The 22,143-nt window shown below is 41.8% G+C and overlaps 2 protein-coding genes across 3 annotated transcripts in view; one reads left to right on the top strand and one right to left on the bottom strand.

Moving 5' to 3' along the window:
- The window catches only part of zdhhc17 (zDHHC palmitoyltransferase 17), a 38,697-nt gene extending 34,338 nt beyond the window's left edge, over window positions 1–4,359 (top strand). Inside the window, exons 12-17 of the mRNA XM_080051278.1 lie at window positions 68–130; window positions 248–341; window positions 1,730–1,813; window positions 3,232–3,389; window positions 3,491–3,585; window positions 4,119–4,359. Coding sequence (XP_079907404.1) covers window positions 68–130; window positions 248–341; window positions 1,730–1,813; window positions 3,232–3,389; window positions 3,491–3,585; window positions 4,119–4,257 — 633 coding nt within the window. The 3' untranslated portion in view covers window positions 4,258–4,359. The remainder of the gene's footprint in view (window positions 1–67; window positions 131–247; window positions 342–1,729; window positions 1,814–3,231; window positions 3,390–3,490; window positions 3,586–4,118) is intronic.
- Window positions 4,360–7,160: 2,801 nt separating this feature from the next.
- On the bottom strand, window positions 7,161–21,821 carry csrp2 (cysteine and glycine-rich protein 2). Of its 2 annotated transcripts, XM_080051269.1 has the most exons (7): window positions 21,700–21,821; window positions 18,442–18,570; window positions 15,378–15,546; window positions 13,470–13,599; window positions 10,966–11,059; window positions 7,371–7,465; window positions 7,162–7,286 (listed from the first exon to the last, which is right to left on the bottom strand). In XM_080051269.1, exons 2-6 carry the CDS (start codon window positions 18,551–18,553, stop codon window positions 7,389–7,391), a joined length of 582 nt encoding a protein of 193 aa, XP_079907395.1. In that variant the 5' UTR covers window positions 18,554–18,570; window positions 21,700–21,821; the 3' UTR covers window positions 7,162–7,286; window positions 7,371–7,388. The 2 variants fall into 2 exon arrangements, with proteins under 2 accessions (XP_079907394.1, XP_079907395.1); XM_080051268.1 differs by having other exon boundaries at window positions 7,161–7,465.
- Between the last annotated feature and the right edge of the window lie 322 nt (window positions 21,822–22,143).

Here is a 22,143-nt window from a genome sequence, read left to right as displayed (position 1 = left end):
TGTGGGCGAGGGCCCGGTCATCACTGCTTGCAGTTTTAATTTAATCTTGCTTTTGTTTTTGGTGTAGACAATTGTGGAGCTGGCGGAGACGGGCAGTCTGGACCTGAGCATATTCTGCAGCACTTGCTTGGTAAACACTGGCTTCTCTCTTTTTTATAAGAAGCTCACAATACAAACAGAACAAGATCAAAGCAATGAATGACACAACTAATAACTGTTCATGTGGCTACTTTTTTTTCCAAAACAGATACGGAAGCCCATCAGGTCCAAACACTGCGCCGTGTGCAACCGCTGCATCGCCAAATTCGACCACCACTGTCCCTGGGTGGGGAACTGTGTCGGTAAGTTTGTAAAGTCTGTTCTTTTGGCTAGTTTTGCGTCTTTGAGCAGTTGGAAAAGCGCTATATAAACCCGATGTATTATTATTGGTTTTGTTTGTGTCCTTCCTTTATCAATTCCATGTCCAACACATGTCCTGACTGGAGTCTCTGCTCTTTAGTTTATTCTACGTACATACACAACAGGAGAAACATGTCGAGGGTAATCTGAGTAAGCCAGGATGCTTTTTAATGAATACTGTTAAAAATGGCCTGTACAAAACATCACAAAGCAAATAAGCCCCAAAGACTGAGGAACAGTCAAGATGACAAATGAACCTGAATTATAACAAGAATGCATTGCAGGGGCAAAGGCTTTAATGGCAGGGAATGAAGACAGGAAAAAAGTGTGTCTGTGCCTGTGTCTGTGTCTGTGTAATGCAGCTTTGTGAAGGCCTATTTAAGCTTTTAAACAATTTTGGAAAGTGAGGACATTTTGCCTGGTCCACTCCTCACTTATTCAAAAGCCTGTTTGGGGGTTTAGACTTGGTAGACTTGACTTGGAAGAAGAAGCGTGTGTGTGTGTCTGTAAGCGTGCAGGTGGTCAGGAAGAAGCTATAAAAGTGTGGAAACTGTCCGAGCAAACAAGACGCCCTTTGTCATGGTGCCTGGAAATATATCCAAAAAGCTCTTTAAAAATCATAAACTAGGCTCTGTAAAATGGTATTCAAACAAAGGGGGCCCACCTCAGCCAGCAACATGCCAGTGTACTGAACCTACACTGTGTACTAAAACTGGACATATTTTCAGTGCACACATGGTAAAGACGGATCGTGAGGAAATAGTCACAGATATTGACAAAGTGATTTTGGCAACAAGAATTCTCCAGAATCACTGACTCCACATTTAGTAGTGGAAGGTGCACTGTAGAGTTTTCCTAAAAACAACAACTTGAGTGCATTTCCTTCCTCTTAAAACCTTTGCAAAGCGGCTTTTTCAGCATTGTTTATATCTATTTTCACTAGCTTGAATTGTTCTTCTTTCCTGTCTTTGTTGGCACATTGCTGCCTATTATAGCCCTGTGAACAGTGTTATAGTGCAACATCATTAATAGGCCTGCGTGCCGGTGACCCGCTCAAATGGAAATCTAAAGTTACATTTTCAATCAGAAATAGACTTCATAGTCTTTTCCCCCCTATTTCTAAACACGTTTTAAATTCAACTCCAGGAATAAAACACTTTATGATTGATGAAACACAGCCATGCAGTCATCCCGTCTTATCTCTGCTGCTGTTAAGCTCCTTAACTGGCCCTCGTCTGCATGTATTTGTATATTGAACAGTCTCTTTAGCCAACACAACAGTACAGCTCTATGGATGACCCTGTCTACTCTGTTTATCATACGTCTACAGGAAGTGGGAACCACCGCTACTTCATGGGTTATCTGTTCTTCCTGCTCTGCATGATCTGCTGGATGATTTACGGCTGCATTTCCTGTAAGTAGTAAAAACCTTTTCTATTAGCTTTTAAATTCTCTCGGCACTTAAAGGTGCACTGTGTCACTTTGGGTGTGTCGAAGAAGTAAACATTTCCTCAGGTATATTCGCATAACTTAATAAACAAACTTTCCCTCACAGTAAAATTCAGATCCCTAGAACACTGTTTAAAGTTTAAAAAAAATGAAAAGCAAACTTAAAGCCACTACGCGTAACTTGGTCCCTTGGCGGCCCCTTTGGACAAAAGCGGTAGTATTTTTACGACGCCAGCTGTCGTGAAACTGTTTTCTAGCTCGTGCCGGGCGTGCGAGATTCAAATAATCAGGAAGCAATATAGTGCATGTCCGTGTGTTGAAAGTGTGAGGGCACCGGACTGTTTTCGGCTCCGTGAGAGTGGTTAGTGACACAGCATCAACTAATGCCAGTAAGTGCTACACACACCTGATTGCAATGAGTTGATGCAGTGTCACCAAAGTACTCTCACGGAGCTGAAAGACTCTGTGTCCTCACAGAAAGCGAATGAACGATAGACGGCAGTTAGTTATGGATCACGATGAGGTAATGTGTTATGTTGTTGTAAATAATGACTATTTCAGATGAATAATGGTCATCTGATGATGGTTAGGCAAAGTAAACTTTGTGTTAGTAGGCTACCGCTCATTCATTTAGGAGTAAACACTGCAGTCTAGTTCACATTGTGTATATGTTGCTTGGCAACGCCCTCCCGCTCGTCTACCACTCTCCCTTTTAGCTTTTCTTCATTGCATTTTCTTTTTTTTCTTTTATGGTTCAGCCCCGTTATCAGTCATTATGACGACAAACAACTGTCTCAAACAAGGCTCCCGCTCCCCTTCCCTCACCTGGAGGGATAGGCTTCTCAAATCGCGTTGCAGCGCCACACTGAAATCTGCGACCAATACGGATATGTGACCAAAGAGCCTGCACGAGCGAACCGAAAATCGGACTGGGTGTGCGACCAGACCAAACGCAGTAATAAAAACTATATAAAAACGTCTTTCTTTGCACTGATGGTCTCGTTTGCTGTTAAAGGTAATTTATGATTATCAGAGGAAACATGAGACTGTTTAAAAGATATTTAAATGTTACTCGGAGCTGCTTTAAGAGTCACTGTTTCACTGTTGTTGTTTACAGAAACAGGGCCACGGTGCTTTCTTCACAAACATGTTCTAGTCTTACGTTTGGTACAGGGGCCTCCAAAATGTATTCCGTTTTCATTCATAATGATAGAATCATTTATACTATATTACACAAAGAGAAAATCTGTTTTGTAAACTACCTGCACACTTCTCAAATGTAAACAAATCCCCCTTACTGCATGGTGCACCTTTAACTAGTTGTATCTCTCTTCTAACTCTTTCTCTCTCTCTCTCTCTCTCTCTCTCTCTCTCTCCCTTCAGACTGGAGGATCCACTGTGCCACCAGTTACGCTAAGGATGGCTTCTGGCTCTACCTGACCCAGATCGCCTCCTGCTCTCCCTGGATGTTCTGGATGTTCCTCAACAGCGTCTTCCACTTCATGTGGGTGGCCGTGCTCATCATGTGTCAGCTCTACCAGGTCTGCCCTTCACTACTGCCACTAACCACCATTTTCTTGATTTATATTTTATAGTGTTTAAGTGCTATGTGTTCTGACCGGTTTGCACTCGCGTCTCTTAGATCGCCGCCCTGGGAATCACCACCAACGAGAGGATGAACGCCCGGAGATACAAGCACTTTAAAGTCACAGCCACGTCCATCGAAAGCCCCTTCAAGTAGGTTCATGTTGTGTTATGTGTGGCTATACTGAGCACAATCTAATCAGCTGGTTTTCAGTCCCAACATTAAAATGAGAACTCCTCCCCAATACGATCGGAGATCTTTTTTTTTATAACCCTGCTAATACCAAACTCCATCAGCGAGTTTGAAGAGCATGTATAACTTTATTTTTAAAACACTTACCCTAGCCTGAAGCTAGAAACTCTGTTATATTCATCGGATTCTCAAATGACCAACTGTCCATGAATGCTCTTCGAGATGCAGTCCCAATGTATGGAAGCTGCTAGGCCCTTCTAAATACATTACATTGATTGATGAGCAAAGTGACAGCTACCTACAGTATTTGTCGGGCTAGACTATATCACACTGTGCAGACTGCAGACTAATACACTTAAGAAGCGGCTCGTATTGTAACAATGTGATTAGCTCTTTGTGTGTGGAATTTATACAGGTACTTATGACCCATCCAGCTCAATAGGAATGTTGTTGACCCTGTTTTCCCCGTCTCTCTCTCTCTCTCTCTCTCCAGCCACGGCTGCTTCAGAAACCTGATAGATTTCTTTGAGATCCGCTGCTGTGGTCTGATCCGGCCCGTGGCGGTGGACTGGACCTCGCAGTACACAATAGAATACGACCAGTCGTCTGGCTCGGGCTACCAGCTGGTGTAGAGGAGAGAAGAAGAAGAAGAGGGGTGGAGCAGTCGAAAGCTTTGCGGGGGTGGAAGGAAGTTTGGATGGATTTACCCTCCCACTAAGCCCCGCCCCCCCTAAACCACCCCACCCCCCCCTCCGACGTTCATATCGGAGCGATGCTGTTCTCGGGAGCGCTTGCTTTCATTTTTGGACCATCTCTCTCCCTCACCGATCAAAAAGAAACATTGGACAAAAAGAAATCAGCCAGGACTAGCATGCTGTTACGGGGACACCACAACACCCTACTACACCCTCCCCTCCCCACCACCACCACCTTTACTACTATTACTACTACTACTATTCTACAACATCGAGACTTCATTTCTCTTCTCCCGAGCCCTTTGGACGGTGCGCTGCTGCCAGGCACGACCGGAGAGGAGACAAGGCCTGAGACGGAGCCAGTAGGAATCATTTTCACAATAAAAGCTCTTTCTGTTTCGGAGCGGAGATGTTGACGCTGCAGAGATCCATCAGCGCTGTAAAGAGTGGCAGTATGGTTTCCCTTCCCCTCTCCCCCTACGTTATAACCTTATTTATGGTGTCCCTGTTGATGTGCCCTGTATGTCTTTTTTTGTTTTTGTTTTTGATTGTGCTGAACTGTGGTGGCCGAGGAAAAGCTGAAGGAGTGTTGTTGTTTTTTTTCCTTGTTCTTTTTATATAAACCATGAATTTGTTTCCGAGTATGATGAGAGATAAGGGAATGTCTTTTTAAGAAATTGTCTTGAGTTTGCGCCGTGATGAATTATCTTGAGTGGAGCTGATGGAGATTTGCCAACATAGCTGAACTTATCAGAGGAAAGAGATTGAGCCGTCGGAGGAGGCCAACTTCTCGCCTTGTGAAATACAAAGCTGGGTTGACTGAAAACCTTAGGATAACTTGAGTGTTTTGTGGTTGTGCGGTGAAGTCTAATCGCAGGATTAAGTGCATGAATTGAGACTCCTCCAGGCCGGCGGCCGCTGTAGAAGTGACAGATAAATAATATCCTACAGACAATGTGATACAGGTATATTTATTTTAAAACTATTTATAGATAATAAAAAAAAGTTACTATGTCCTAGCGCCATAATTTTTACATTACATCATCATTTTAGCTGAGTAGGTTTTTATGAGAAACTTATCAAAGTACGTATAGCTGTGTGAACGCGGAAGCCCCGGGAACTATAAACTCTTTTATAGACGGTTACAGCGAGTGTATTTATTAACAACAGAGTCGAGTAAGCAGAGAGAATAGATATGGGTTTACAAGACAGGTTCATTCCGTGTGTTTTTCTCAACGAGCTGTAAAAGTCTTATTTGCGTTGTCTTTTTTTTTTTTTTTTTTTTTTTTTCCTCCATCATTGCACTGATTGTTTTTATTTGAGTTACTTTTTTTTTGTGGGGCCGTTACTGAACACGGGCCCGGCAGCGCGACACTTCCATTGTTTACAGAGAGGAAGAGGAGGGGCCTATCAGACATGGCCGACTCATCACTTCCTGTCTCTGGACCCCCGCGCAGCAGCAGCAGCATGGACTGAAGTGTAAAGAATGTGCATCTGTACATAAACAATATATACAATTCTGTCATTTGTTTATTTCCCGTCAGTGTTAGTCCAAGGTGCTCCTGGAAAAAATATATTTTTTTTTGTTTGAGTCTGGGGGGGATTTCTTCCAACCCGAAAGGAATGGAAGAAAAATCAAGTGACTATACTCCAAGTGTGTGGCTGTAGCTTTTAGTAATGTCCGACACTGCTGTCTATAGGCAATTTTAACCCCCTGAACTTTTCCCCCCTGCCAAGAAACTCCACTGCATGTACGATGCTTGGGACCGCTGGGCTCTCGACCCCTTCGATTCGGCCTCCTCACCGGTGACAGCCCGGCCCGCCACGTGTCTGTATATAGTGAATGTTAAGTATTTGCAAGTACTTTTCTGCATTACGTTCAATTTGTCCGTTTTTTTCTTTTTCTGTTTCTTTCCATCAAATCCAGTGTGTTCAGTGGACGTTTTTTTTCCTTTCAGGTCGCCAAATTTGCAGTCGCGCCCTAACTGTGCAAGTGTGTAATAAATTTGAATGTTCCATGCTTGTGTAGTCATCCTAAAAGTTTTTTTTTAAATTTTTTTTTATATATATTCTGTCATATACCGCTGGGTTTGTTATACCACTGGATGTACAAATTGTAAAGCAAAGACACTAGAGAACTAAGGCAGAAAACGCCAAATTTTTTTGTTTTTGTTTTTCTAAAAAGCTGAAATGTGATCATGCAATAGTTTTAATGATAGACGGAGGTTATATTACATTAAGGCCTCCGGAACTACTTTTTGGGCCTCATGTTTGCATCATCAGAAGGGGACGGTTATGTCATCATTTCATGTTTCACTAGCCCCGCCCACCATCTCGCCAACCAACCAATCACCGATGTCACTTCTGCCCCACAAAGACGACACACATCGGCCATGTTTGTTGTGTGCTTTTAAAGGTTACCATGACTTAGCTGTAGATTTCATATCCGTACCTACCAATAACTTACCACTTGTGTTCCAGTAATGCCTTTTAAATGAGCGCAGAAAAATGTGGCATAGTATTTTTTTTTTTTTTTTTTTTTTTTTGTCGGGCAGAGGTTAGCTACCCCAATCCATCCAGGACAGGAACTAAAAAGTAATCGTCAGTCCTCACTAGTTCTTCCAGCAGCATTAAAACGTCTCTGTTGTGTCCACCCCCCCCCCTCTCACCTCACCATGTGGGTTAAATATAATAAAAAAGATAAAGCACATAATCATTTCCAGTGCCTCTCTGCCCACCTTCAGACATCACTGTAACTCCGCTTCAGATGTAAACATATGGGCATGGTTCAGTTTTAATGGCTTTAATAATAAAATACAGTCAAATGTGAACAACTGGTTTGTTTTATTGTATGTGTTTAATTCATATCACAAGGAGCAACTATTTCAACATAAAACATTGGATGGGGGGGGGGAAGTGTGGTTGATGGTCTTGTTGGAAAGGTGTGTGTGTGTGTGTGTGTGTGTGTGTGTGTGTGTGTGTGTGTGTGTGTGTGTGTGTGTGTGTGTGTGTGTGTGTGTGTGTGTGTGTGTGTGTGTGTGTGTGTGTGTAATATCCATTCAGATCCATCACTGAGCGTGCACCAGAGCTCCGGCTCCTTGGCCGTAACCGAAGCCTTTGGGCCCGAAGTTCTTGGCGTAGCACGCTGTAGAAGGGAAGGAGAGGAAAGAATGAATATGAGCGAGCATTTTATGGTCTTCTGAAACTGCATCCTTCCATTTCTGACTAAAATAGAGCCACTTAAAATCTTTGTGACAGATGAGGAAGAAAGGGATTTAATGTTGATGTTGCAGGCTTAAGCTTGTTTCGTATATTAACTGTCAGCTCAATATATTTGTGCATCGTCCATGTAAAAAAATATATATATATAATTTTTGCAGCTTTAAAATAAAATTGCTTTGGGGCGACCTGCTTTCTTCCATATTAACCCTTTCATGCATGAATTATGATATCCTTAGTCTGGATTTTTTTCTCAAGTGATTTTATACTTCTTTAGGCATGAAAAAATATAACTTCATTTTTAACACATTTTTCAGAGAGTTTTACACATGTCCACTTGGGTGGACTCCATGCGTTTTGACTTCTCAATTTTGACCTTATTTATTTAACAAAACAGTGAAAAAAATGATATATTATCTGAAAACTATAAAATAATATATATTTTCAATGCCTGTTCACATATATTAACATATTCCAATACTTCAATCTAATGCAAAAGCGTGGAATACTTTTTTCAATCAAAATTTTCTATGAAAATAACAGACAACTTTTTCCTTGGTTCTCCAAGGAACCATCCCATCCCATCCCATTTCTCTTTTTCAGGTGTAATTCAGTAGTACAGCCTACTAACTTGTACATCACTTCATCAAAGGTATTTTTATATGAAAATTGGCATCATAGTGACACCAACTGTTTTACACATAATGGAATAATCTGGAAAAAATGTTTTTTTTTTTTACACAAATACTTAAGTTGCATTCAAATAACATAAATCAATTGATTTTAAAACAAAAGTTACAGCAAAGTAAGCTTTTTCAAGCACAACACATCTGCAGTCATAGTATTTATTGAAGTCGGTGATGCATGATGTCCAATTTAGTGGACAGGTGATTAAACATAATTTCCTCCCAATGTAAAATCAATAATTGGACATTTTAACAACTATATGACTCCTAAGATGTTACTTGTTGTTGCCATATTTTTTTTACCTGCCAGGCTCTCCTATTTTAGAAGTATTTACAGGATATTCCTGAGCTACACAACTTTTCTGCTCCCTGTCGGCCATCTTGGTTTTGACACATTGTGGCTGCTCTTACAATGGTTGGCCACTGGTTGGCAATGCATTGGATGACACAACAGAGTCCACTGTAGTGGCTGATATGCAACTAGGCGATCTACACCCATGCATATTCAAGAAAACAGCATTTGAATAGCTGTCCACTGTAGTGACCACTATGCGTGAAAGGGTTAAGCAGCAGACTCCATCACTGAGCTACACATGCTGTATTTTCCGCCATGATGTCATTGTGTCGCTCAATGTGGAAACAGATGTTGCTGTCGAGATGTTACTAGAAAAATGTACTTGATGAGCCAGCATGCAAACTAAAGCAGCCAGATGATCATTATTACACCTGTGCTTTTTTTTCCTACTGTGACAGGTCCAAATGTCTTCTCTCACAGTGCAGTTTCCCAGCGCTAAACCTTGAAGCTGTTTACCTCACATCAACATGTGACATTTAAAACAAGCTCACTGCTGCTCAAGTTGTGGTTAAGCAAGCAAGAAGGTGCAGAATTTCGGACTCTTATTTTATTTATCCTGTGCAAACCCACACTCCTGGCTAGTTTTAAACACGTGCAAGGTCATGCTCATGTTCATGATGAGGTAAACTATCTCCAGCTGCTGCTCACAATGTCTATGTGGGAGGACAACAAACCGTCAACTGATTGATAGCAGCGGCAGAGTTTGGCCTGTTTGGGCTTTAGAGCTGAGATGCAACATTCCTACTCGTCAGGACAAGGTTTCATTATCAAATTCAGTAAACATCCATCTGCTGACATCTGTGTGTGTGTGTGTGTGTGTGTGTGTGTGTGTGTGTGTGTGTGTGTGTGTGTGTGTGTGTGTGTGTGTGTGTGTGTGTGTGTGTGTGTGTGTGTGTCTCCTCTGTTTAGCCCAACAATTCCATGTCATTGTGCTGATGTGGAGTAGGAAATCACCATGGAGGTCAGACTGCACATGTTGCTCCTCACTGAAGCCTGGGGGGACAGTGAGGCCTAGCTTGAAGAGGCCAGCACCAAACCAACACAACCAAGGTGAGGTAACAGGTAACACTCATCTGGGACAACAGTGCGGTGAATTTTAAAAGGCTGTTACTTAAGAGCCAGTCCATGATCCAGGTATGATATGTTCAGATTAGCTGCCAGTAGCGGCATTACTCAGCACTTTGTAAACTAAATGATATATCTATATATTTGAATAACTAGTTAATCATTTTCATGAGCAGCTGATAATATTATGCTGTGTCTGTAAGCTTGGTCATGCTGCACCTGACACTGTGTTTTCTATAGTCCTAACCAGACTGGCAGAGTTTGTTGTGTTTGAGCTGAATGCTAACATCATGCTGACAGCGTTAGCATTTAGCTGACCGCGTCATCAGCGGGCTAACATTGTCATGTGTCGACCATCTCTGTTGGGGCGTGATAGCATGCTTACACATGGTAATCAGCAGTACCGCTAAAGCACAGCTGTTCTAAAACTGACCAGATTTCAGCGCCACGCCCCCTCATTACTCACCTAATTTAGCACTACCTCCATCTGTGATAAGCACACCCCCAGACACCACTGAATTTACAGGCAGTCAGATTCAGAACCAATCAGAGCAGAACGGGATTTTGGAAGGCGGGCTTAAAGAGACAGGCTCTAAAACGGAGCGTTTCATACTGAGGCTGAAAGGAGGAGATTTAGCAATGGCACTGTCAGAAATATAAAGGGTTTTTATTGACACTACATAAAGAAAACTTTCTAGGAGAAACCCAAATTACAATTTTGAACCTTTAAAGTGGAATGAAGATCAGATTGAAAAGTGCATGTTACATGACAGCGCTGCCTACTAGGCTGCTGCAAGTGCCATTGTATTTCACTTCATATTTTATTTAATTTTCTGTGAGAGTTAGATCTAAGAATCCCAACGGCTACTGTTGTGCTCATGGCAAAAAAAAATAGAACCTGAGCTTGTTGTATGTGTATATAGTGGGTGTGTATATTCTCCCCTGCTTCTCTGGTGTTCATTTCATCTTGTTCAGCTCTTGTGTGTCAACATGTGTCTTCATAATCCTACATTGTGAGTGAATTCGGGGCCGCTGTGTAACACAGTTGACTAAATATGTTTCATATTAATGGACGCTTTAGTAGGAACATTTGTTGCTGCAGGATCACTCCGAGTGTTGCACGGTGAATTTATTCTACTCTGCCTCTGCCAATATTTGTTGGCTATCGACAATGTATTTTTTACCTTGTGTTATTCCTCTTTGTGAAATCTGCAGTGATAACAGTGGTCCTTCAGGAATTCAAAAATGCAACAGAGACAGTTCAGTTGTGAAACTGGATAGATATAGAGATAATAGATGTAATAGAGAATGTGAGCTCACCTTTGCAGTAGATTTCTCCGTCCTTCTCCGTCTGCGTGGTCGACTCCAGGCTCTTGCCACACTTTGCACAACGGAAGCAGTTCTTATGCCACGGCTACGAGGAAAAAAGGAGATTCATTTTTAGTTCATTTCAACACCAGCTGTTCCAAGTCTGTCTACATGCATTAAAGGTGGAGTCAGTGATTCTGGAGAATGTTAGTTGTCAAGATCACTTTGTGTCAAAATCTGTGAATATCAGTTTACAGAGCATAAGCTGGGTATTAACATCAGATTTTTTTTTACAGCACACACAAAATACTACCGACAGCTAGCGGATTGTGAGGAAATATTCCCTGATTTTGACAAACAGCTATTTTGACAACAAGCGTTCTCCAGAATCGCTGACTCAAGCCTTAAATTAACCAAGGGAGCCAGGGGGAAAAAATTAAGAATTGTGTTAGCAGTTATTTACAGCTGGTAGTTGCAGGTGTTTCTCGGGAGCATGTGCCATCATTCATCTTCATTAAGCTCCCACCGAAGCGACTCAGTTTCCCAGAAGCCCCGGAGGCATTTCTGAACGTCTTCATTATTACCAGAAGATTACACGTTACGCTTTGGATTTCCTCACATTACAGAAACACATCAACAGCCCTCCGCCCGCTGACATCAGCCACTTTTAAAATCAACTGGTGTGTGAATCCCACATGTTATCGGGGTCCACTCCCTTTTTTTAGAAGAAGAGGAATTACTCAGAAATAATAAATACATGTTTTCTTTTGCTTGCCCTTGGACATGGTTTCAAATGCGTCACAGTTACGACTCACTGATATTCCCTAGAACTAAACATCCTGCCTATGTATCTTAAAGCCTCTGTGTAGTGACTTCATCTTGTGTAAATCTGTGTGTTGTGTCGACGACGCCTGCCAGACAGCGTTGCATGATTAGCGCCAGCTGTTGAGTAGCTCCCATCCAAACTACTCGCAGTGGCTTCGACGAGGGGGGGAAAAAAACTTATTTGTGTTCTTTCATTAAGCAGAGACCACACCAAACTTATTTCATGTGGTTCAGAGTGGTTAAAAGTTAAAACATGTGAGTCCAATCCAGTCAAACAAGTCCCCTCCCCCCCCTCCCCTGGTTTGTGATGTAGATCTTGGTCGTGCTGAGTTCAAGTAACCCCACGCCGCTTGGGTTTCTGTGGTCGCCGTTTGTGCTGGAAACTGTATATAATAATTGTTCTGTGAAGCTGAATACATACTGCACATATGAGAGGTTATAAACTCACACAGCGGCTTTTATTCCGTGGAAAATATTAAGTTTTGTAATTGTTGTGTACAGTACACAGTGCTGATAAAGCCACCACCACAGAGTTGCAGGAACACATTCTTTTGAGTCTGTGGTGCGAGATCAGATTCCAAGGCTGTCAGAAGCCTTATTAGTTCGCTTTCCGTCTGTGTTGTCATGGCAATAGATGAATCATCACCTTTCGCCAAGAGCCATCATTTTTGCAACTTGGCTCAACGAGTGAAAGCCAAATTGTCAACTTGGCTAACATCTTAGCAGTTGCCGCAATTTAGGGCTGACAGTGCATACTGAATCCAAAGGGGTTTCTCTTTTTTTTTTTACAGCAAAAACATCCTTCTGGCTTTACTGTTTGCTCTTCTTTACAACTATATTTGACACATGCTAGATATGGGGATAAACAATGATTCAAAATCGGGCAATGCTGAATTGATTTTGATCAATTCATAATTCTCTTGGCCAATCAGAAAACTATAATAATCTATTTTATAGTTGAAATCATTAATATGCAACACAATGTCCGTAGCTTTGCTAGCAGCTCTGGGCTGAGGCTGTACTGTAATGAGTTGAGCTAAATGCTATAGCCAACATGCTAACATGATCACAAGGGCAATGTAGACATGTTGAACGAGTAGGCCTACAATGTTACTCACAGTCGTTTTGCATGTTAGCATGCATATGTTAATAATAAGCACTAAACATGAATGAGGGTGATGGTATATTGACCCTAGTTTGTCATATTTGAGCTACGTTATGCTTTTGCTCTACTACACCTCAGAGGGAAATGCTGTAGGCTACTCTTTCTCCCCTACATTTATTTCACAGCTGGAGTCACCAGTTGCTTTTCAGATTAGGTTTGAACTTTTTACATAAAATTGTATGTAAAGTAGTCGGCTCTACTTACACATAAATCCATCAATAATGATCCATGAATATACAAGCAATCTAACAGGCCATTCTACATAGTGACAACTTTCATTTTGATACTTTTAATTACATTTTGTTAATGTGAATTATTTACTTTTAATTTTGGAATGCAGTTATGGAGTGTTTTTACAGTGTGGTATGGCTTATTTAGCTTGAGAGTGATTTGAGTACTTCTGCCACTTGTAAATATAGCCTAGTATCTTTAGGCTTTGGGTCAGAGCGGTCAGGCAAAACAAGCAACATGAAGGAATGGCCTCAGGTCTGTGGTGGAAGAGGCTATAGATTGAACTCTCTCTCACCTTTCCCGCTCCCATGATCTTCTCTGCTGCATAGACAGAGTCTCCACACCGGGCACATTTATCTGAACCCACAAACTTCTGGGCAAATTTGGAGGTGTTGGGGTTGGTGGTCGGTCTGTGGGTCTGTGTCCTGGTGGAAAAAAAACAAACATGTATTATTGTTTCTTTAAAAGCCTAAACTCAAAGGTTTACACTAATTCAGTATGACTACAAACTGAATGATCTCCTCTCTGAAGGCCCAATGTGATGCTTTGAAAAGTCATTGAAGTCAAAGAAAACTTTTCTCTGAAATTGAACAATCCAAAATACATTGTCAGCACTTCCCCTTTTAAGGTTTTTCTTTCTGGACTAGAAAATCGCCTTTCCTGTGAAAACACTTAAGCTACTCATTTACTAATAGTTGGCCAAGTATGACCCAAAACATCAACCCCTGTGGTAATAAATACCGTACTTATGTATAAACTAAACATTAACCACAAACATTCATTTATATCTGTTGAGAAAAACTTCATAAACAATTGCATTTTTAAAAGACAAAGGGTCCAGCAGTACATTTTGAGCACCCTTTTTCCTCTACTGTGTGCTCAGGCGTGGAGGTAAAGTGAGCGGGGCACCCAGGGGCCCTGGAGCGCTGCTGCTTAGTGAAGGGTGACTGCCAGCCCCAGTGGCCCCTCAATGAAGCCCTTTGTGGCAGAGGACACTCTGCTTACATAATAAACTCTTTCATAACAAGGCATAACCTGGCATTTGTAGGGCAGGAGTGAACATTCTGGGCTGGGGAGGTGTGTGTGTTTGCTGGATTTTGATTTCCTTTTTTATTTACTACCACACTCACATCAGGTCAGAGAGGTCATTTTGCCCAGAAAGTAGACTTGTCCCGTTCCAGGCTTGAAACCTGTTGAAAGCAATGAACCCAAACTATGAGTTGATGTATTCAGCTTTTAGATTAGATCGCTTTTGACTTGTTTTTCTTCTTAGATCTACGCTGTTCCAACAAACCAGCTGGGAACTGTTGCAGCAGAGCTGGATTTGATAAAGAGGCAGACTGTGTAGCAATATTCCCTTCAAGGTTTTTTTTCCTTTTTCTTAAAGCTTTGGGGTCCAAACAGTCCTTAACACTAACAAGAACCAGAGCCTGTTAGCATTTCGCTACTGTACAAACTCTCTTAGCCGGGCAGCTGTGGCTCTCACTGTCATTTGTCCACTGAGTCACATTCATGTTGTTTTCTGGTGCTTAAAGCTGCTTTACTGGCGCAGGCAAAAAATAAATACAATCCAATTTTATCAAACATTTTGACCATGTAAGCATTCAACAGTAGCTCTCCTGAATTCTGTGTGAAGTATTGTTTTGTTTTCTTTCAAGTGTGTGTATTTGGGAACTATTTCAAGCTCAACTCCATGAATACACGCTGCTTGGAGACAATGGTCAACAGCCAGCAGTTATAAACATCCTCAAGCAAACAGAGCGCCACTGAACTGGCTGACATGTTGGACCTCACTGCAACAACTGTGGCTATAAAGTCTGATGAATGTTCAAAGGCAGAGAAAAGGAGTGCTTGTTTGTGAAAACCAAGGCACTCTTTTTGAAGAAAAAGTTAAAAAGCCTTTATTAATATGGCTAATGCATAGCAAAAAGTTAAAAAGACGCACCAACGCGTTGTGGTACACAGTCCTTCTTCAGGTTGGCAGTAGAAGTCACGCTGAAGAAGGCTGCTATGAATGTAGCTGTATCAATAAAGGCTTTTCAATTTCTGATTGTTCATTTATTCAGACATCAGTGTTGTCTTCAATGTATTGAGTTACTTGATTCTGAATCTGTGCATCTCATAGCTGTATGCAATCATCTTGAGCCCTTGGAATAAATGACGGTAACACCCAGTGCTCATGCAGCAGCAGACCCAGGCTTACTCTTCGTGTTTGATTCCCAGGCGCTCTCCTCGGTCCATGTTGAGCGTGCCCGCCCCCTGGCCGTAGCCGTAGCCTTTGGGGCCGTACTTCTTGCCATAGCAGGACTTGCAGTAGATCTCCTGGTCGTGAATAGCCAGTGTGGTGCTGTCTAGGCCCTTCCTGCAGACCACTGAGGACACAAAGGGAAGAGGAGGAGGAGCATGAATGGATGAATGGATGGATGGAATGGTGTCACCGTGAGCCTAACAAAGAGATACAGGATCTGCCTGTGTTAAGAATGTCGCTGACATGCCCTCAGAGAACAAACCCAGTAACTGATCTTGGTGTTAGGAAAGAAACTTCACCTTAGACTGAAACAGAACTCCCGACAATTCAAGAGCCTGTCTCTTTAAGCCCCGCCTTCCAAAAAAGCCCAGTTTGCGCTGATTGGCCCTGAATCTTACTGCCGGTTGGAATCTAACAGGCAGTTAGATTCAGGTGTATCTGGGGGTGTGCTTATTACAGGTGGCGGTAGTGCTATGCTAGGTTGGTAGTGAGTGGGCGTGACTTCTTCCCTTATGACATCATAAGGGGAAATAAATCTGACTGGGGTTTTTGAACACAGGTTTTCAGAAAGGCAGAGGTAGAGAAAAAGAGAGAGGGTTGTTTTTTTTCTCAAACTCCAGGAGTCTCTAGTCACACCAGGGAGCCATGTTAATAATGAAAAACCATGAAAGGGCATATTGCATAATAGTTTACCTTTTGAGGTAGTATCCAGTGGCTTTTGTATTTTCGGCATGTTGGTGCAAAGTAAAGAATGCATTGTTTGGAAAATATCAAAAGCATTACAGCGACTTAAGGGTGTTGGGATTACCGCTAGTAGAATTCTTCCCACGCTGGCCTGAACTATGTGTGACCGTCTGATACGGGTCTAAGATTTCACACAACTGGCTGGAAAGATGCCTCCGCTCGCAATCGCTCTGATCTCGTGGGCCAACACTTTACAAATAGGAGCTCTGCGAGAGGCCATTACAAGGCTCCTGCATGTCTTATCAAAATCCCTCCTGAATTCCTCATATATTTCCAAAAACTTGTTTGTTGCGATTGTTACGGCTCCTCTTGAGTCACAAGTATATCCAGTTCCCCCTCCACACAAGGTTACGTCATTACTCAATGTGTCGCCAGTGGCATAGACTCCATAGAGTGTAAACAAAGATAAAAACTCAGGGTGAACGCACAAAGGGTCATATGAGGCTCTCTTTGCAACTGAACTGTGTGACATTTCTGCCAATATGCAGCTGCTGTTCATAGTCGTACACACACATGAAACGTGGTGAAATGTCAGACTGAGAAAGTGTAGGAAAAGTCCGAAGCGGGGCAGAGTACACATCAAGTTCCTTTTGCTCATTGCCATCACACAAAGCTGCCTTTGTATAGGGAGGTGGGGGAAAATAAACAGATCTTTTGTGTCTCTGATTGCTTTGGTCTTCCCCTGAAAGCAGCTAAATGAGAGTGTTTGATAAATCCTGCTCTACGTGAGAGAGGTCTGGTCTTTGCTGGAACATCTTCTTCACTGACATTTCATGTGTGGTCCTGGGTCAGGACAAATGACTGAACAACCAATGGCCAGTCAAGAGAACTGTCCCATTGATGAGCGGTGGAGAGGTGAAACTGAGTCCATCCTTTCTCCCCTCTCTTCACTGATTGACTGATCTTTTTCGCTCTTGCTCTCTCTGAACACAACACAGCAGAAAACAAACTGGACTATATATAGACTTTACCACATAATAAATACAAGTAATATGTGCAGGTTGATGCTCTTGGCAGGAGTTATGTTGACACAATAACAAGACGTTTGGCAAGGTGAGACAGCAGCTAGTAAAATGTCTGAGCGGTCTCGTACTACTTGCTGTAGTTTGGTCTGGCTTTGCGAGACTAGAGCGGTGTGACACTTATACTGTTTGTATTAATGGCAAATGTATTAACTTTCTGTCACCTTTTTCAGTACCCTGAGGTTCACATTACCCTTTTCACAGGGTAATGTGAACCTTACCGCTTTAAAAAATGCCAAGTTTGTCTGCAAAGTTTCATGAGTTGGACATGAACTGAGCTTGTGAACGAGATCCTTATTCCTTAAACCTCCTACGAGGAACTTGTTTTTGAAACAGTCTAATTTTTCCTCTGATCATGAATTACCTGTAAAAGCTAACGAGACCATCAGGGAAAACAATTATATTTTTATATAGTTATTATTAATGCCGAGTCTGATTTTCTCCGCTAAAATCAGACAAAACAATTTACAGTAGGCAGACCAGAACATCCTGTGTTTATGAACGCTACTAAATCAAAGTTTACTTTGCTTCACCATCGTCATATTACCATTATTAATCTGACAGTCACATATAAATACATAACCTTATCTCCATGCCTGCCATGTCTCTTTCACTCACTTCCTAAATAAATGCACATACTGCTGGCATGTGCTAGCCAAGATCATTAGGACACTACATCATTTGTCCATAGGGGGCGCTAGAATTAACTTTAAAGTTCCTCGCCACCTTAGATCTATCTAACTGAGAAAAACAGCCTCTCTGAGGGGCCAGCATTACCACGTGACAAGACAATTTCCAAGTCATACTCCGGTGATGCACTTTCATGAAGTAGGGGGACTCACAAGAGACAGGTAAAAACTGTATTAAAAAAATTGATTTTCAAAATCGAAGCAGCAGAAACCAAGTGGAAGAAACCAAGCATGGGGGGAAAAGCTCCCAGATCGCATTGCAAGATCCCACAGGTGCCATAAGGATATCATCATGGTCATTTCTTCAGATGTTAGAAAGCTCTTGCACAGGCGCAGAAGACATCGCATTTGATTTGTTCTCAGAGTAGAACTGTGTTTGAAGGTTAAGATGACATACATCATACATTTAGGGAGCCTGAGGGGGTGCAATCAATGAAAACAAATGTTGCATGATTTTGAAAAATGTTTGACGGTGACATCAAATATAGGGGTTCAAAATCATGAGTAAACACTGCTATGGCCCTTTAAATGTGGCCTTGGTCCAGGAGTGTAGGTGTTACTTACTGCAGAGGAAACAGCATTTGTGGAAGCTCTTCCCGTCGCACTGCACCTCCTCTGCGTGGTAGACCGTCCCGCGGCACGCTCCACACTTGTTGCCTCCTCCCCAGTTGGGCATTGTTGTTGTTGGTGATTCTAGGAAAGAGATGCAGAGATGATATGAGAGGCTCAAGAGAGGCAGGCTCACTCTTGTGTTTGCCTACTCAAATGTCCTCCTCTAAACTTTTGCAAAACAAAGGACGTTTTCAGTCCTTGATCACGAGGGAAACATGATTTTGAAATTGAGCATTCCTTCATTCATTTTCACACACATTTCCACCTGGAGGACGTGCCAAGTGAAAATGTGTGTAACCACAACCACAGCACCTGATCATATCCAGTGGTAGGGGGGGGAAATGCCTGGCTCAAAGGCATGTCAACTTTAGTTTTGTTATGCCTCTGTGCCAGCGATTAGCCAAAGGCTGGAGAAACTCTGTTGTTTCAGGTTGTCTGTCCATTCTTGTGAGTGCAATAATATCTCATGAACGCTTTGAGGGATGTCCTTCAAACTTTGAACAAATGTCGACTGTGTCTCAAAGATGAACTGATTCCAGTTTGGAGGTCAAAGGTTACCGTCACCTTACATAGTGTGAGGTTGCAGTGACCTTGGTTGCGTTCCGAATCGCATACTCTTTCTTTTTTCTATTCTACATACTACGTCCAACGATAAAAATAATCTAGTTAGGATGCAGTAGGCATACTATTGGGACATACTTTACTCTCTTATTTCATCATAACATTGCGTCTTGATCTTGCCTCTTGCTTTTATATCCGTCGCATCCCCGTTTGTTTTCATATGGAGGCTTCATCGATGTTACGTCACTTCACGTGCGCACTGGATTGTGGGTCAGAATCACCCAAATAGGATGCAGTTTTCAACACTAACAATCTTGGCCGCATGAAGTAGGACATCCGGGTACTTCTAACCATCCTAAATCTGGCCACAAGAATCGGGACATCCTAATAATTTTTTCTACATACTATATAGTAGAAAGTATGCAATTCGGAACGCAACCCTTGTACCATATTGTAACTTCTCAGGAGCTTTACCTTCTTCAGAGCATTGCCTACCACCACTGTAATTTCACCGCCAGAGGCATATAACCCCCAGGCATTTGTTTTCTTCTTGTTGTGTAGATGGAACCACTTCTGCCTTGGAGAACCTGTGTTGCTAGATTTTGGTTGTTGAAATGGTGTTGGGTGGATTGAAAAACACTCAACCAAGTCTTAACTGCCACCCTAAAAAAAAAAACAATGCAAAAAAAATAGGACAACCTAAACAACGGGGCAGACTAATACCAAAGGAATGTTAGCGGGCTGCGTGCCTCAGGGCTTTTGTTGTCTGACGGGCCGTGGTACAAACAGCGGAGGAAGAAGAGGTGCGAGCTGGGAAGTAAACAGCGGTGTTGTTGAACCCAAAATGATGCAGCAATTCACGGCCTGACTCACCCGAGCATCTGTCTGTAATTACAGACTTGGAAAAAGGGGTCAAGAAGAGGGCGTTTATGAGCTTCCTAAAGGAGACATCATCACTTTGAATCACGCCTGCTGAGTTACTGTACTTTGGAGGATGGAGAGGCTATAATTAAAAAGCGCTGTTGTTCTAAAAATGTATTTGAAAAGCGAAAAAAAAACACCAACGTAAGTAGGGGACTGGAAACTATTAATCCTGTCAGTCAGCGGCTGGATTAGAGACGGTGGAAGTTGGAACAGGCCCGAGCTTGAGAGAGGGGATCAAAAGACCACTCGCATCACCATTATATTAGCCTGAGGGGAAGGCTCCCATGATGAAAAGCTCCGTGTAGATGGAGGGTGTAGTTGACTGTAATTTACATGTATTTTAGTTTGGCCTTTTAAAGTAATAGCTTCACCACGCCTAAGGGCTCATACATGGCACTTTTACATTGGAGTTGTCAAAGACGGATACTACATGCTGTTATTCCATGTCTTTAAAGCAACAGTGCGTGACTTTTTCATATGAATGAATGTGCGTTATTATTCAAGCCATCGCCAAACGAGTTGACACAAAGTGAATTAAGCCTATCAACTCCGCAAAACTCTCTATGTATTATATAGCTGATTCTATTGCTAAGAAAAAAACCTGGACGTACAGCAGAAGGTATCAAAATCCATACGCGATCACCATAGGCTTAACCTCATGTAGATCACGCGCAGACAGTGTTGTTGTAATTATTCAGAATTCCTCATGGGGGCAAGAGAAGTTAAGCACTATAGCTTTACATTTTGGCAAGTTGCATTCGGTCGCCAGTGTTGTTCTACCCAGAGAAGAATCTGGAGCAGCAATTGAGATCATCGTTGGACACAACAAAATAAAAATCCACCGAACCGCGACTAATTTCATTGTTTTCTGATCCATGCAACTGCTGGAATACATCACTGCCTTCACATGGACTTATATCAGATTTTTTTTATTAAAATCTAATATTTTTTTCCATCCAGGCTCCTGTTACATAATTGTTCAGGAGACTTATATTATTGTTGATTCATGCTGTGACCCTTCACTTGGCTGCTAGACCAAGTGCATCAGCTGAATGTTAGTTCACATTTTATCAATGTCTTTCATTGTTGACCACATTACTGAGAAGTGCATTCTGTGTCTCGGTGGCTGAACACGTGAAAAGAAACAGTGAGTTATCTCTCTCTCGCTCTCGCGCTCTCAATAAAAAAAGTTATTAGTGACGATGTTAGGCCAACATATGGAACACAATGGAGCTTCAAACTGTTAACTAAATTTACAACGCTGTACATGTTAGCATTACCCATTCGTTTTTAAGGCACTCTTTGACTAACATGTTTAGCTATTCATACATTACTCACAGCTTCCATTTTCAAATAAGCTTTCCTTTGTTTTAAATGCAAAAAAATGGGAAAAAAAGGAAAATAACTCGTTTGTAAACATTAGCCTATAAGCAATTACAGGATACGTTTTCTAGTTTTACATTAGCGATCAACTTCCAGCTTCAAATAAATGGAACTTGTTTATGTATAAAATTAAATTGTAAAAATAAAATGCAAAAAAAAAAAAAACACATAAACAATAGCTACATTTGCACTTCAACAGACTGAGTAACGATACTGACACCAACATAATTCATTTTAAATAGGCCATTCAGTAATTAAAAGTAACCAAACTGAATTAGGCTATAGGCTAAACGCAATACAATTTGGTACAATGTTCTAAATAGTAATGACATTACAAGTTACCTTAACGTAGAGTTTAATAAAAGCAGTGCGGTCTGTGAGAGTGTCTCAGTTTGAGCTCAGTGTTCACTGTATATATCCAGACAGATCCTCGGCAGCAGAATAACTGTAATCCTCTGACTGCGATGCCACATACTGCTTCACCGGGAGGAGGGCCTTCTTTAGAGGGGCGTGAACGCAACGCTGCTGCCTTCAGGTGCTGACAGAAAATACGGACAATTGTGTTAACCGAGGACATTGAGTAATTTATTTCAGCTATAAACCTGGGAGAAGAAGAGTGTGAATGTAATAAGGTCTGTAAGAGGAATAATTTATAATCAGAGAAGGGAGACATTTAGTTTCATTGTCATTGTTTTGATGGCTATAGTAGATATTAAAATATAGGCTAATATGTATTATTATTATATGCATGTAAAAACATCTTTGTTTGTCTTCAATACATTTAAA

The sequence above is a fragment of the Ammodytes marinus genome (genome assembly GCF_949987685.1).
Source record: "Ammodytes marinus genome assembly, chromosome: 22".
Classification (NCBI taxonomy): domain Eukaryota; kingdom Metazoa; phylum Chordata; class Actinopteri; order Uranoscopiformes; family Ammodytidae; genus Ammodytes; species Ammodytes marinus.
Note: the sequence above shows the minus strand (reverse complement) of the source record. Positions and strands in the feature narration are given on the sequence as shown.